Below are 17,018 nucleotides of genomic sequence, written 5' to 3'. Positions count from 1 at the left end.
GGTTTCAGAGGAAGCAGGATCCTTCCCAAAAGCAGTGAAGGATTTAAAAAAAAAAAAAATCAACTACTAAAATATGCACCTCAATTAGCAAAGAATGTGGCCTGATTAGTAAAGTGTATGAAATTTCAGCTATTAAATTCTACAGCCCTGATCAACAAAGCATGCTGCACAATTGGCAATGTATCCAGAATCTCAACTACTGTACTAGTCTCTTGCCAGACCAACCAAGCATGCAGCTGAATCAGTAAATTATGCAACTGGAGCAGCAAAATATGCACTTCTGATATGGGGGGAGAAGGCTACGGAAATTCTCACGTTTTAAATTGACACACAATAGGCCTGTTGGTGGTCAACCTCTGCCTTAAGAAAACTAGAGGCAAAATGTATAACTTTTATCGAGTCTCTCCAGGCAAATGCTGGGCTGGAAAAGTAGGTCCCTCAAAAGGTTCAGTGTCTGCTAAAAGCAGTCCTGTTCTTTACCAGATGTACTGCACATCTGGATCCAATCCCAGCTACTGCCAGGTGTGGGGGTTATTTTAGTAACACTTCAATGGGATTTTTGGGTCCAGGTAGCTTTTGCTTTATAGGTCACTGCAAAGCACTGTGTATGCACACCAGGCTGTCTTTCTGTCTCAAGAAACAAAGCCAATCAAGGCAAATAAGGAACCTTCAAAGAATCTGAGGGTTTTGATGGCAATGAACTTAATACCTATTAATCGCTTTACTGTTTGTGAAAGTACTCTGTGTTTTAGGAGTAAAAAAAAATTATTATAGGTCTTTCCTATTTTCTTTATATCTTTATTAATTGCCATAGCTGCTTCCTATTGTTTTTATAGTGTATCTTGGCAGACATTTACTGTGTGAAGAATTTGAATGTTTGGCCAGTCTGGGGAGCAGAGATATTCCCATCTCCTGAAGAAGTAGACCTGTTTCTCCCTACCTTGTGCATGTGCTTAAAATACAAATCCAGCCACAGTAGCTGATTCTGATCTTCAGAAGTTGTTTTAGCTTTAAATTATTATTTTTGTTCTGTACAGAAGACCTGCAGGTTTCCCCATTTTAGTAACAATACAGTTTCTGGATTTCTATAAACTGCTTTTTATAATGTCTAGAAGTAAGCTGTGTTACACTGCCTGTGCTCAAGGAAGGCATGAGAATTGCTTTGCTTTATTGCACTGTTCACTTTAGTATCCAAAAGTCTGAAACATTATTTGAGTCTAAGAAGTATCTAAGATTGTTTTTTTTCTTAATCCACTACAGTTGGTACATAAAACTGGCTTGCACTGAACTTCTTATTTACCCAATTTCTGTCGCATTTCCAGGTCAGTTCAATGAATGATCCTATTTAGTTCTTTTTCCTTTTAAAATATTTCCTACGGAGTCCAGAGCAGTGCCCTTAAAACATAATTGATCTGGGTCATTGAACCTTTATTTTTCATGCATGTTAGTTTGCATCCTGCCACTGGTCTGACTGGTATTTCAATTAGAAAAATCCAGGCGGATTTCTCCTAGAGGCGAAAGTTCATGAGGAGTCCCTGGCAAAATAAGATCCTGGAGTACATAGCCCTGGAACTGGGCAATGATTTGTAACTTCTTTTTAATTCTTTGTCTGGCCAGAATGTTGTAAATCTGGCGCTCTCTTGTGAGCTTCACGCTAAGCAGCAATAATGTCCACAGTGTTTTAGTCCTGATAATTCTAATTACTGAAGCACTGAAGAAGCTGAAAGCTCAGAAGATGGATGAGGCTGGCCTCAAGTCCTACACAGCACATGGGACTCTGGCTTTGAGGGCTGAACCATAATTCTCTTGTTTGTCAATGCCAGCAATGGAAACAGCAGCCAAAGTAAGAGAAGTAAGCCAGTGGCAAAAGATTTCTGGAGTGATGTGGGTAATCTTTATGCAGAAGAAGCTAAAAGAATGCAGTACCACTAGAGGTGCCAACCATCCTTGGGAAGAAAACACTGAAGTAATTTTTGTTTCTTTACTATCTAAGTAGGTTGAAGCAAAAAATCCTGTTGCACTGGTTTAAAAACACCCAGCAAACAAACTTTCCTGTGGTAACCAGCAAACAATTGCTCTTCTCCACATCTGCTTCTTTGCATGGTGGTAAAATCTTCAAGTTTCTTCCTTCCTTCTTCCCTTTCTTCTTAAAAAGAGAACTCGTGGCATTTAATACCAGAGAGTGGCTACCCAGTGGTACTGTAGCTAGACCAGATCTGGTATAGTAACTCTTCCCTTTACACACTACTATCACAAAGTCAGTCTATGCACTGATATCTCAGGTCTATAAATAATATTCAACTTAGTGGTTAGATACTTCCTTGAGTATGAGAAGTAATAAACAGAAAAGTAATCCTCTCCTACTTGTGCAAATCTACAGCAGGATGAGGGTGGAGTCAGGACAGGGCACTGTAGGGTCTTGCAATAATACATGGAACAATTATAAAGCAAGAGGAAAAGCCCTACTGGCAGTCTTCATTCTCAAACTGTGTAAGAACTTTTTTATTCCTCTTACAAGTTTTCAGCAGCAAACTGCCTTATGGTTTGAATATACTTGCTCATGTCATTGCCAATGAACAGGCACTTCCAACTTTGAGAGGAGAAAAGGTTAATTTGGCTGTATTTACTTACTAGTATTCTATTGGAGCTCACAGAAGTCATCTGAGACATCAGGCCATAAGTACTTTTGGCTTCAATTGGGAATGATGTACATTGAGGACAACATGTATTTGGATTTGGGTGGAGTCCTTTCACAGTAGAGGAGTTGGTAATACTTCAACAGCACCTTTCATCAGAGAATTTCAGAGTTTCAGAAATATCTAATTACAGAAACTATTATGTGAAATCCTTGGTCCTGGGGGAGTACAGGCAGCACCATTACACTTCAATATAAAGCAGGGGTGGGTGGTGTTCAAAGTGGCAAAACAAAAATCAAATTTGCCACATGCAAGCCATAACCTGCTGTGCTATCTCATTTTCATCCAGTATTTTATTAGTCTTATTTCTTTATATTAGCAGCCAGGTTGCAACATCAAACCATCTAAACAAAATGGGCTGGTACAAGCCTCCATTCAGAACTACCATCATCTCTGAAGCAGGTTCTTTTGGAAGTTCATTCATCTCTTACTGATGTGTTTCTGTAGTGCTTGTGTTTCATTATTCCGTTAAGGAGTAGCAGGACTGTAGCAAGGGTCAAGTGCCAAGGATGCCAATAAGGACAGCTTCCTGAATACAGGAGATCTGGGATGCAGTGCCTCTGAAAGTCCATTCTGATCCAAATCCCAGAAAGATGATTGCTCAGCCTTTCCAAGGAGGTTCTGGCTGCTCTGTACCATACTTAAAATGGGATTAGCAACAGGAGATCTAATCCACTCATTCTACCTAAATCCAGCCTTCTCCTGGTCTTGGTTAGTAAATATTCTACTGTTTTGAATTACTTTCTCAGCCTTTCCAAGGAGGTTCTGGCTGCTCTGTACCATACTTAAAATGGGATTAGCAACAGGAGATCTAATCCACTCATTCTACCTAAATCCAGCCTTCTCCTGGTCTTGGTTAGTAAATATTCTACTGTTTTGAATTACTTTAAGTTTTTATTAAAGGGGATTATTTTTTTTTCTAGATTTGACATTATTATTTTACATTTAGCCCTTACTGTTAGAAGTGAGGCTTGAAGCCCAGGCTGCCCATCCCCTCGTTGTCCTGCCCATGTTCTAGATCTGCATGGGTGGGCAGTTTAGGTGAATCCGAGACCTCACTATTTGAATACAAGAGCCTCAAAGAGTTGCTCATCAAGACCAACTTTAAATGCAAGCTTAGCAGGCTGAACACTTTGATTTGCCTCTAAATCAACAGTAACTTATTCCAGGTTTCCTGGTTGAAACTTGAATGCAGAACAAGAAAGGATGTCTGCAAAGCAGATTTATTTGGAAAAAGAAACGGCTCACTGGTTGGGACCCCGTAACAACAAACCCAGTGCTTCGTTTTTCCTCTGCCTGCACCATCTGTGATACTTTTTTCTGCTTTCTTCCATACCCTCCCTGCTGTGCCCTCATGGTCTCTCCTTACATGTAGGCAGTAAAGTAAAATTTACAAGCATCCCGCTCTCTGAAATCCTGGCAAAGGTGGAGTCTTGGAAATTTCCCTTTGCAGAGGGGACTAATCCTGGAACAATGAAGTGGGGAATAGTGCTGCTGTTTGTATACCCTCCAGATCTAAGGATGTGCATTCAGACCATAACACACCTCTGAAACAGACTTGGCTGTGGCAAAGGCTCAGTTAGAAGCATAATTAAAAATATCGCATGAAAGGGAGAGGGGGGTTTTCTTGCTTTGCTTTTTAAGGATCACTATCCATGTCTTCTGCAAAAGCCCTCTCACCTGTCAATGGCATTTAGTGAACCAACAACCCTGTTCCCACAGAGTTGCAGTAAGAATTCCACAACATGCTAGTGGCAATATGGAATATTTGCAGGGTTTGGCTTTCACATGTGGAATGTTTCCTTCTCCATATGTTTGTACAATAGACTTCCAACATGTGAAACATCTGACATGTCTGGATGAAACAACAGGGTCATGCAGCTGGAAATCCAAGCACAAACAGCCCTCTTTTTGGCAAGGCCAGTTTATACATATATGTGTTTTGTTTGCCTTTAAAGATCCAAATTTATTTCTGGGGAAGTGGCCAGCAAAATTTGCATGGGATTGCCTTTCAGTTCCCTTTTCTCCTGTTCCTGGTACTTTGAAAACAACACATTTTTAGGCACCTAAGCTGCATATGGATTTCATTATTTAAATCTCCCCCACATATTTGGGAGATTTTATACATAAAGTTTAATTTGGCAACACTACTTTTACAGATTTCTATGAACATACATAACTTCCTCATTGGAATTCTACACTGAACTCTGTAAGCAAATTTCTACTGCAATGCTATAGCTTTTGTTATATATTTCATCTGGTTACCAAGCAGTTCAAACAATCTAACCATGTTTTCTACTCTTTAATTTTAGCTGCTTTGGCCTGTTTAGTTGATAGCAAATCAAAACCAGATTGATCTTCTGGAAACTCCTTCATCACCCGTCAGTTCCCACCAACCCTATCGCTTACTGTTAATTTTTTCCATGGTGTGTTGTGTATACTTTGTTAATGAGAATTTGCTCTAGTAGAAAAAAAGACCTATGCTGACCTATTAAAACCCTGAAGCAAATGCCCATGGCATCTTGAACTCTTCATTACACTGCCTTACTTTTATTTACCATGGTCCCATCATATTCATGATTATTTGCCTGAGGAGACACTCTAAATGATGCCTTTGTTTCTGTTTCTAAAGCTTTACATTTTCTGTGATTGAATGAGGGTTATTTCTGGAGGAAAAAAAAAAAAAAAAAAAGAACCTTTGTATAGATGTAGGATCTTATTTAATATGGCATCTTGCATCTTTGTTGTAGAATCTCTATTTGTCTGTTGAGTGTCCAGTCCCAAGATTTAGCTCTTTTTTTTTTTCCCTCCAAGAATTAGTCTGAAAAGTCCACAAGAAAAAGCTTCCTGTTGATGTGAATTCTAGCACTCCCTGATGGATGTTACCTTAGATGTGTTGTATGCTTCCTTAGCCCTAAAAGCTAATGTTGGGATGAAAAGGGAAAACCAAGGTTCAGACTGTGCTCATAATGATGTATCACTTGCCTGAACATGGCAGGATAAATGTATGAGATCCTAATGACAGGTTTCTGCTTAACATAGTGTGACTTCACAAGTGTAATAGTTACAGTCCCCAGTGGACTACACCTTAGCACACAACTACTGAGTCATCAGTGAATGCCAGGGCTGTTAATGTTGGTTTAAGTTCAGCCTGGGAAACTGTCAGATAGCAAAAGTACCCATAAACTGCAAGGATCCTGCCACGCCCAGAGATAAACTATTCATCCGAAGAATTTCTAGCCTTAAAGGTGTAAATCAAAGAAAGAACTGGATAAGGAGGGAGAACTTTGCTTAGAGAACTTTACATAGCTGTAACTTTCAAAACTTTTTCTAGGCAAATCCATCTCAGTCTTAATTAAAGAACAGAAAGGGGAGAACTAAAACTTCTGCATATTTATGATACAGACAAAAAGAACAAGAATGGTTTTATTGTCTTTTCAATATCCCGAGATTTCAGCTATGACATTCGAGGTATCTGAGTTAGCCTGTAAGCCTCCTGAAGTCCCGCCTTTGCTTAAGGAGGGAGACATGATTCCAGAGGGCTGTTAAGACCATCTCTAGCTACTGCTCTGAATTTCCCTTTGTAGCTAACAACTCAGGGTTTAGTCTGCAGAAGGAGGCAAGCTAAATCAGCCAGCAAAGCCCCACTCCCAGAGCTGGGTGATCTGCATTCATGGCCTTACATAGAAATCTTGCCTCAGGTCCTCAAAATATTTGCAGCTACTGCAAGAAATTCTACCTGTTGCTCAGAAATTCAGTGTAGGTTTGCATCTCTGGTCTAGTAAGCTAATTTTGTGTCTCAGCTGAACCTCCCAAAAGCAGCAGAGCATTAGGCTGCCTTCCCTCAGATTGCCTGGAAAGCAAGTACAAAACGTCAAGATACAACGTATGCCCAGACTGCGTATACTGCTGATCATGCTATGGAAAGCTGTGCTGCTCCATGGGTGATTGTTCAGAAAACAGCCCCTGTTTGTGTCTCTGGGAACAAGCATTTTTTTGTAAGGAGAAAAGGGCATTGCATCTCTGGAGTTAAATGAGCAGCTCTGTTGTTCTCCACAGAAACAGAAGTGCATTGCTGTGCCTGCTGCTCCTTGGAGTGCCCGTGTTTGTTTTCTTGTGATTTTTCCTTTTCCCCACCTCCTGTTCTCATAGAGGATCAAGCAGGAGGGATGGTGACCTCATGGAGCAATTATGCAATCTGCTTGAGGCCAGGTATCAAAATACACTGCAGCTGGGAAGCTGGGACCTCGCCGTGGCTGGGGGGCCCGGGCCTCCTGGCTCTAATGAGATCGCTGACCTTCTCCTGCCACTTCTTCTGCAGCTGCTTTGATTCACAGAGAGTTGTTGTGGCAATGGCCTGCCTTAACGGTTTGGCAAGCTGCCACAGGACGCACTGCATCTCCAGGCAGGTGCTAGGAGCTGGCCTCAGAGAGCTAGAGCAGGTGAGGACACCCAGAGCCCTGCCAGTCCCCTGACTGAGCCTGCTCACCTTTGGCCAAGGCTATGCAAATATTACCATGCTCCCTGATTTTTATTTTTTTCCCCAGGAAGTCAGGAGGAGGTTATCTGTTCTCTGGTGAACTAAAGCAGAGCCTTCCAAGCCATCTTCTTATGACATGAGCTCAGGGCTCAGCTGCACCATAGTCATATGTGGGAATAAAAGAGGCACTAGTGTGGGGCTACAGGCTGGGGCAGATTTGGGCCTTCAAGTCCAGAAGTCTCATTCATACTTTGCATTCTTTGCTCTAATTGCTGCACTGCTGCATCCCTGCTTCCCTCCTCTACTCTTCTAACATTTGCATTTTCCTTGTCTCCTGCAACAACAGGCCTTCATAGTCCCCTTCTCTTCCTACCTGCATATTTGTTCTCTTCAAATGTCCTGTAAACCATTAAATGCAATAGAAAACTTAGTGATAGGTGTGAAAACAGGGCCCCGTGAAGCTGTCTGATGTGTGTCAGGAAGGAATATGAGTTGGGTTCTTTCCTGAAAATGGGATTTGCAGAGTGGGAGTGTCACATCCATAATCACTTTCATGTGGTGGAACCGCTGCTTCCCACCGTGGAAATAGTAGAGCAGCTGCTAAAAAATGCAGTTTGGGTTTTGCTTAAATCCAGCAGGTCACACACTTCAAGAAATATTAGACCCTCATTCAAAAACATGAGTGCAACTGCTGATACCATAAATGTATTAAAAGCAAATGTATGCTCAGCCCAGTTTCAGAGTCCCACAGCTGAACCCTGTTCAGTGCTTCTTTAAGTGAATTTGCCTGAGGAGCAAGAAGAGGATAGGAAGTGTGGGTGCAGGTGTACGAGCTTGTGTTAAGACAGGTTTATTGGGAGGGAGACCCCTTAGCAAGCAGGATATTCTCAGATTGATGAGAAATTTTTTGGAGATTAATCTGAAAAAAAAAAAAAAAAAAAAATCACAGCTAAGGACTGGGAGAAGGAGACAGGGACAACTCTCTCCTAATAACTAAGCAAAGCGTTGGCAATTTTTGTTGTACTCTGTCAATCCCATGTCTGCCAGGTCTGCTACTTTCAAGCATCCAGAGATACCTGGAGAGTTGCCCTCATGCTGGACAAGAGTTTCCTTTTGCTGTTGTCTCATACTTTAAACAGTGAAGGCAATTTGACAAAGGAGGAAATGGTGATTCCAAGGCACTTCCAGGAATCCCTGTACTGCCAGGTGGAAAAATAGATGTGCTGCTGCTGTATCTAGTTCATGCTAATGAAAGAAAATTATCCTCACATGCAAAGATGAGCTGAAAACGCAAAATTAAGTAGAGCACTGATTTTATAAAGCCTCTGATTAATTTTGTCCTCCATTTGGAAAAAAATCCTACCAGCTTTGATATCTAGATCAGTCAGCTGCTGAAGCAAACATGGTCAGTTCTTAAACTGACTAAACAGGCTGCAGTTTTATATCTTGCTCTGTGGTCTTTCCTCAGATTCCATGTTTGATGAGCATCCAAAAAGTTCAGATTTCCCTAACTTGGAAATACTGAGAGGGAACTTGGGGCTTTTGCTGGGAACAACAAGAATTGTGTTTCTGGTAGCATTGCAGCTAGTTCCAGCCACGTCAGCAAGTAAAGACTTGTCTATATTTTGTTTTTCCCCTTAAACTGGGAGTGTGTGATGACCACTTTCCCTTTTTCCTTCTCCTTTTCTTTTTAAAACCCTAAGTTTTGCATTTTTGTTCTGCTCTGGCTGAAAGTTTGTGCCACTTCCTATTTCATCCCAGGTTGCTGGTGCTGTTCAAGTGTTCTCGTGAGTCTGAGTGATCTTTAACTCGGAATGAACCTCCTGTGTTTGGAGGGGAGAAGGGGGAAGTAACTGAGATACCAGACCTCACCCTGTATGTTTTGAGCAATTGCAAAGATGATGGTGGAACCGGAGTTTTAAAGAGGCCCCTGGGGCAGAATAAATTGTGAAGGAGCTGGTGAGGTAGTCTCAAAGAGCTGCCAACTCTTTGAAAGAAACACACATGTGCCTGCATGTGTGCACATCAGATGGTTTTAATTTTGAAGGGGTGAGGGATCCTAAATAAAGCTTGATGGATTTTCACCCCATTGATATTGCAGTGAGCTCAGATGCCTAAACTTAGCCAACCAGACTGAACCATGTTGGCTTTTAAGACTTCACCCATCTCTGCCCAGAAACTAATCATATCTCTCTGTGGCTGCTGTTGAATCAGCTGCAAGCTGAAAGGTAAGACTGCTGTAGGAGTGCCGTGTAATGCCTGCAGTCCTGTTCTGGCACCAGGCAGCTGCAATGGATCTTGTTTCTTAAATTAAGGAAAAAAAAAGTCTACATGCAGAGAGGTGTCTCTTTCCTACTCTGAAAAAACCATACTAAATCAGTAAAGAATAGTTAATGTTGTGCGGCTATTTTAGAGGAAGGGGCAAAACATACAATGATCTTTTGGTCAAAAGCATGGGATTTTTTATTTCAGGGTATTGTTCTTTTTAAGGCCCAAGGTCTGCATATAACTAGCTTTTACCCTCACCTTCACTCATTACTGTTAAACCTTTCCAGTACAGTCTTCAAGCAAAGACCAAAAAGCCCTTTAACTGGGATAAGAAGATACTACATGTTTGAAAAGACCAACAAATGCAACACCTCTTAAATGTTCAGTCAGTTTGAAATATAGTGGATTATTCCTTCTCTGTACTTTACCAAAAAAGTGGAACTGACATTTTAAGCCTTCCTGAAACTGGAAATACATGAAATGCACAGAAGCTGAGATGTGCACAAGGCATTAATGAAGGCAAAGTGGGTTATGATCTTTGCACATAATTCCCTTGGAAGCTTGCAACTGAGTGTCAAGTGTGTGGCTTGGCCCCTGAGGATCTCTTAGAAGTTTAGTGGCTCCAGTTTCCTCTCCTGAGGCTTTCACTCTGACTCTGGGTACTCACCAAAAGAACCGGGTGTTTCTTGGGTATGTTCTAAAAAACAAACTACAGTGGACAGGCTTCAAGCTGGAGAATCTGCGATTGTGCTCACAGAGAAGTGACAAACATCAAGACAGGATGTCCTCTTTCCTCCTATTTGAAAGAAATACACTTTAAAAATAAACAGTCTTTGGGACTGTGCATGGGATGCAAGCAGGACAGTGTTCTCAAGGATGCTGCAAACAGCAGCTACTTTAAACCAGCATTAACACAAATTAAGAAAATTTATCACTACTTTTTGGGCTTCAGCAAAAACGATGAGCACAAATGGGCTGAGGGTTTCCCTAGCCAGGACCTTTCTTTCCACTTCTCTTCAGCAGGGTTTATGCCTTTACAAGCTAAAACACATGGCTATGTCACCTTCTCTTACTAGCTACATGTCACAGCATCCTGCCCACATTCCCTCTGGGCTCCCAGCATCACCTCATGCCAGAAGCATTTATCTCTTGGAGGCAAGGCAGAGAAGCTTGAGAAACTGAGCCCTGCCTGCTCCTAGGGATTCAGGCAGAGGTTGGTACCCATCACTGAAGAGCTCTTGTGGGCTAGCTAGAGGCTGCCACAACTTGCCATTCAAGACCCTCCTGCAGGTTTTGAGCATGGCTTCACTGGTGGAAGCACCCAGGAAGGTCTCCTGACTTTGATGTGAAGTGCTGCAAGAGCTTGTCCTATCCTGGCAAAACAAAGAACTTGCTGCTGTGCATGCCTTTGATCTGGCTCTAGTCTGGGGACTTCTTTGAAAATAATTGTGATTAAAGAAAGGGTGCTAATTAAATTCTTCCCCTAGCAGGATTCCCTGATAATGTTCCTACTGGAGTAATGCAGTGGCTCCAGGGCTACACTTGTAGGTGTTGTGCAAGTGGAAAGCAGAGCTGAGGGTTATATTACTCAGATGATAACTACTCTTTCCTCTGTATATACTTGGTTTGGCCTTATAATAAATTCCTGTCTGGACAGAACAATTATTTTCCCTTTTTCCTGCTTGGGAATTCTGCATTTAGTCAGTGCCACTTTCTTCTCAAGATCGATTTAGTGTGTAGTGTCCAGTCTGAAGCAATCATACTGATTTGTGCTGCACGTCTGCATTCAAGGGTTTGCTCTTTGAGAGAGATGATGCTCCTCAGGAGCCACTGCCAGAATCACCTATGAGGGACTAGCCTGAGGTCCTCCTTGTATTCCTTAGCCCTGTGTTCCCTGGTACAGAGGCCTTATAGCTCCTTGCATTTGTGTATCTTAATTAAACAGCTTGAAGCTGATGCCAACATTAGCTACTCAATTCTAGAAAGTCCAAATGTCAGCACAGGAGGAGGCAAGTGTGTGACAATGTGGCAGTTCTAGTAAAGGGCATAGATTTGAATTTCTGAGTGGGTTGTGTAGTGTGAGAAGGGGAAATGCCTTGAACCTTGGTGTGTTCTGAAATACCCAAACATTGTGTTTCTGCCCAAGAAGCAATAACTGGGATTTGAGTTACTGCTTCTCTGCAACCTACTCAATGCTGTTCCCAGTTACCCTCCCTCAGAAGGCAGGTAGGGTGTCTGACCACAGCAGGCTTGAAGCTCAGCTCAATACAACTGTTCTAAACATTTTTGACTCCTAGCCAGAGTGGGAAGTACTGAAAAGCAGATGTACATGACTGGTAATCTGGATCTGGATCTCTCTGCTCATAATTGACCTAACTGGGGTGGGCATATATCAAAAGTTGTTTTTAAAAAAACTCAAAACCCTATGATTTGCAAAGATTAAAAATGTGATACATTTTTTGCATGCCTCTGTCAAAAGCCTCTATAACTTGCTACAGTAGGGAACATCTGTGTCTAATTAATGAAACTCAGCCTTCATAGTGAGCGATTAAAGTGAACTAAACAGTGTTGTCAGTCATGCATTTGTGGACTATAAATTAATCAGAAATCCTTCTTCCCCCGCTCAGATCTGTCTTGCATTTCCTCTCCCTTGTTGGGTTTTTTTCCTGGTCTCAGAGCAGGTCTTGAATCTTTTTGGTCTCCCAAACCATAATAAATGAACAATTCCTCCACTGCTGTGACCTTTCAGGCATATTTCTGGAGTGCACAAATGCCCCCCTGCCTGGGCTCAGGGGTGCAGGGTACCTGTGGGGATTCAGCTCAGTCTTACAGCCAAGTGGTGGCCACATGGCTCGTAGGAGAACATGAGGCATTTGAGTTTGAATCTGAGACTCCTTGGATGTGCAGAGAGCCTGAGAGTTATTTCCCTCTACATGATGCCAGATTCAAGTGAAAATGCAGACAAGAAAGGGAGTGTATCCTAAGCAGGGGCGAGGGATTTATGGGGGATGCACTTACCCATTCAGCACTTTGGTGATTAATCCCAGAAGATCCACTGAACTGGTGGCTGCTGCTTTTGGGTGTTAAAGTCTTCTGATAGTAGAGGTGGGGCTGTGAATGCCTCCAAGCATTCAGTATCTGAAAAAGGCAACTAGATCAGTTCACATATTTCTCAAAATAAAATCTCAACCCTCAGCCATAGCTAAATTAAGGAGGTTTGGGCCAATCTGTAATCCTCCCACATCCCGGAGTGCTGCCCTGCAATAGCAACAGTTCTGGTGCACATTCTGGCTCCAAAACTAGCTACATATTTGAGCTGAAAAGTTAGGCATTATTGACTGTTTCTTCCTATACCAAGGCATTATTCAAAAGTGAGCTCAAAAGACTAGCAGGGGACAAAGACAAGTCTGCACTGATTTTCTGGGACAGAGGGAAGGAACACGAGGGAAATCATAGAAAAGCCCCCTTTGCTTCTTCCAAGTGTAGGAGCAAACTTCTCCCTATGGGAAGAGCAGCATATTCACTGGAAACCAGCTTGTTTTCAGTAAAATCCAAGTGACAACAATAGTGTTGGTAATTTGCAAATTCTGATGTGAATTAGCACATGGATCTGAATGTTAGGGTCTATATCCTATTAAATTGATTAAACTAATATTATTTTTTGTATTACATTCTGTGGGACTCCTAAGGCATCAGACAGAGAAGAGTATGTTTTGGCACATGAATGTGGTTTCTTTTCCACTTGAGATTTCAAGCCATAGTGCAGCCCATATGCCTTAAATAAGAAGCCTATAGTTTATTCTACTATAATTAACATAAGATTTGATTTAAATGACACTTTTAAAAGTCAAAGGTTGGATTTCTAGTTGAATACAGAAGGCAATTTCCACCCACATTGCCGTTTTGGTCCTTTTTTTATTGCCATCTTGTCATTCACCCTAAAATCACTCAGAATATAGAAAGCACCTGCTGGAAAACAATGCTCATGCCTTGCAGAACAGGTCTGCCTTTTTGTTTTCGTTTAAGGGTTTCTAACATTTGGCATTGCATATTTTTTTTCCTTTCCATTTTAATGAGCCAAGGGGAGAGACTAGGAGGAAAAAAAAAAAATCTGGAGTATTTTGATCTTTGTGGTTTTATATGGACTTCATAAGCTTTGTTTGTTCTACTGCCAAGCTTCTTTTGTGTTTAAACAGATAACAGACCAAGATGACTAATCATTTCCATTAAAAAAAACCCACCAAACCCAAAACAGTCCCTTTCTTTTCTAATCAATGCTTGTAAACTCTGCTCCTAGACAGGGCTTGTAACCCAACTACTTCTGACTTATATTTTTCCCCATTTCAAAAACAACCACCCCATGCACAGACAGGGCTCTCCAGATTTAGGGAAGAACCTTGAAAAAAGGCTCAAATAATGTTTTTGGAAGAACGGGGTTGTAAATATGACATGTGGAAACCGCCTCCTGTACCTTTAGAAGCAGCAGCATGGTAGTTAGCACCACCACTTACGGACTTCCTTCCTCTGTGGGTTCTGCAGGTTATTTATGGAGAAAGAAAAAATAGCAAATTTCACATGGGACTGTGGCTGTGTTATGTAAAAAGGCTGTTGATGACTTTTACTAGTGAGAGCAGATATCTGGTATCACTTTTTTGAGAGGCTTTGCATTTGAAGAGGAGACAATTTACCCAATCAAACCCACATAGACTTTACTGCCTATTGAAATTAATAAGGCTGAATGTCTTTGAAGCAGGCAATGAGTTGGATGGAAGAATCATGGGCAATCATCTATGCAAGGCTGGGTTTCTTTACATTAAAAAAAATGTTTTTGTAATGAAAGTCACAGTTCAAGATGCTGTGGTGAGACAGTTTTTCTTTAGCTTTTTAAGGATTTTATTGCACAATCAGCTGTTTAGGACAACACAGTTGTGTGGTCAGGAAGTTATAGGTTAGCCAACAGCACCAATGGATGCTACTATGATCAGCAAACAGTTAGAATTCTATGAATTACTCATCTGGGTTATATTTCTGAAGAGGATGATAATTCCAGATACACTTCCATAGTCTCTAAGACTGGCTGTTCCTATTAGGCAGTTTAATGCTCCAAATGGGAAAGAAGATAGGCTTGAAGAAGCTAGATGAATTCCCCTTTCCTGAGGCTATCTTATAGCAGTTCCTCAAGGGAAGAGGGAGTAGGTCCAGCAGAATGTGTCCTGTATATCATCTCTGGCAAGATGTAAGCTTGCTTGTTTTATTTCCCAGGTATATTATTCCTGTGGTGCAGTGGTGGAATCGATGGAAAGAGGCTTGATTTTATCACCAGGTTTTCCAAACAACTACTACCCAGGGACACACTGTGTTTGGCAATTTTTCATCCCCATGAGAACCCATCTTATCTTGGAAATTTTTGACTTTGACATTTTTGAGAGCTCTAGAGAAACTCCAACCCCCTGGGACACATTTTCAGCCCCTGCTAAAATGGGAAATAAAGACATGCCTTCTTTTGAGGAAAACTTGGACTTTGCTCTCCATAGTACAAAACCCTCTCTCCAGACCTGGATGGCAAAGGGAGCTCAGAATCCAAGCAGCACAGGAGATCAGTCAAAGGACCTTGCTGGTCATCTGGATGAACTTCCAGGAGCTGTCTCAAAAAAAGATGAAGCCAAACAAGCATCTGAAGAAAACCAATCAAAACAGATGAAGGAAGCCAAAACAGTTATCAAGGCTCAACCAGAAGAACTGTCATTCCCTGTGGTTGATAGTGCCACAATGAGAAAGCAAAATACCAGTGGCCTGGAAAGAGAAGAAGATTTAGAAGATAAGATCTTGCTTGCCCACCTAGCTGCTACTGAGAGAGATGAAGTTACAGTAGAGAGCAGGACTCTTCCCACAACAGCATTGTCCATGGAAGTTTCCTCCAGCCCACAGTCAGCAGTGGACATCTGTCCCCATGATGTATTATATGTTTCTGATCTCATCACATTTTCCTCTCGCTTCTGTGGACCAAATTCACCTTTAAACAAGACTATGGTCTTTGGTTCATCTCTGGAAATGGTTGAGGTTATCATGGAGCTGATCACCACCACAGACCGGGGCCGAGGCTTTGCAATGCTCTTTGAATACAAGAACATCACGGACCCTAATGCTGTAGATGCTGTGAGGCAGGAGAGGAAGGAAAACATGGTGATGCTGGCAGTTCTGACAGGCATCATTGTCTTTGCACTTGCCTTGCTCTCTGCCTTCTGCATTGCTTGCAGGTAAGATGATGCACATCTGAGCCTCTAAAGTGATATCCCTAGACCAGAAAAAAAGTTGTGGTTCCTATCCTCTGCTAATACTTGCTGTCCTTTAAATGTAGGGAAGTGTGTGAGTACAGAGGAGATCACTGCTGGTCACTATCCTGCTTTGAGCTCCTCAGTTTTCTTTCATAGTTCTACAGCTCCTGTGCCTCCAATTTTATTCTCTTTTTCCTATGGAAATACCTGAAGGGTGAAGGCTTTCTTGGGCATAATTTTGTTTCAATTGGTAGTGGTGCCTTTTAGCCCTAGTTTCAGGACACCAACCAGCCAAGGGACAAATGCAGAACAGAAAGACCATCCTTCCCCAAGTCTCCCAAGCAAGCTGAGCTGACATTCACTGTGCCTTTTCACAGATTCCACAGTCTGACTCTAACTATCACTGACACTCTGCAGAAAAGTAAACAACAACAACAACAGTATTACCACTTAAGATAGTATTTCCCAGTCTGTAGCATGTTTTATCCAAGGGGCTGCACAGACATTTTAATTCCAGTGCACCTCATGCATTAAGCAGTCATCTGCACATCCTCTGGACTGCTTGGGAAGAGCCAAGAGCTGTGCTGCAGTACCTGTGACTGTCCCCAAATGTCATCTGAAATGACACGGTCAAAGGAGCTGATGGTCAGGCTGGGTTGCTGGTTTCCAGGTCCCGATACTAACTAGTTAAATGGCCTAAACCATCCACTGACAAAAGCATACTTCTCCACTCAATTGCTTTTATTTTCTGTATTTCTTTTCTCTGTATCTATCAGGAGAAAGCTTCTCCACCCCCAGCATATGTTTGCATTTTTCTTACTAGCTCCCTAGTGAAAACATTTTTGTAGAAACAGTGATTTGTTGAGGTTTTTTTTCCTTCAAAAAATTCAAAGCAGAGCCCAAGCTCCCCAGGTTTTTTGTCAAAACAAACATTATTTTGCAAATGTTTTGACTTCAATGAAAACATCAGGTAAACTGAAACAAATACTGTTCCTTGCAGGGCTCCACTGTGGTGCCTGCTGTTACAGCATTCGTTTCCCAGTGGTAGCAGGCAAGGGTTTTTCTCTTCCTGCATTCCCTGCTTCATCTATTGTGCATCCTCCAACCCAAAAGGTCTCAGGATCACTCAACCACTCCTGGTCACCGAGGTTTGACGGACGAACATTGTCCTTTTGGAGGCTGCATTTCTAACTCTTGCTGAGTAAGTGCAAGATACAGGCCATCATACTAGGTACAGGAGAATGTGGGCAAAGTTGTGAAGCTTGAATGTAATCTCTCTTGCTGTATAAAGGCATTCCT

At 41.9% G+C, this 17,018-nt stretch overlaps 1 protein-coding gene across 1 annotated transcript in view; it reads left to right on the top strand.

The window, feature by feature from the left end:
* The first annotated feature begins 14,823 nt into the window (after positions 1–14,823).
* LOC104388774 overlaps positions 14,824–17,018 on the top strand; it is a 14,876-nt gene continuing 12,681 nt past the window's right edge. The window contains exon 1 of the mRNA XM_009997692.1: positions 14,824–15,701. Coding sequence (XP_009995994.1) covers positions 14,824–15,701 — 878 coding nt within the window. The remainder of the gene's footprint in view (positions 15,702–17,018) is intronic.

This window comes from Chaetura pelagica, unplaced genomic scaffold (assembly GCF_000747805.2).
Source record: "Chaetura pelagica isolate M959 unplaced genomic scaffold, ChaPel_1.0 scaffold45, whole genome shotgun sequence".
NCBI classification, from domain to species: Eukaryota; Metazoa; Chordata; class Aves; order Apodiformes; family Apodidae; genus Chaetura; species Chaetura pelagica.
This window is presented reverse-complemented; position numbering and strand designations above follow the sequence as displayed.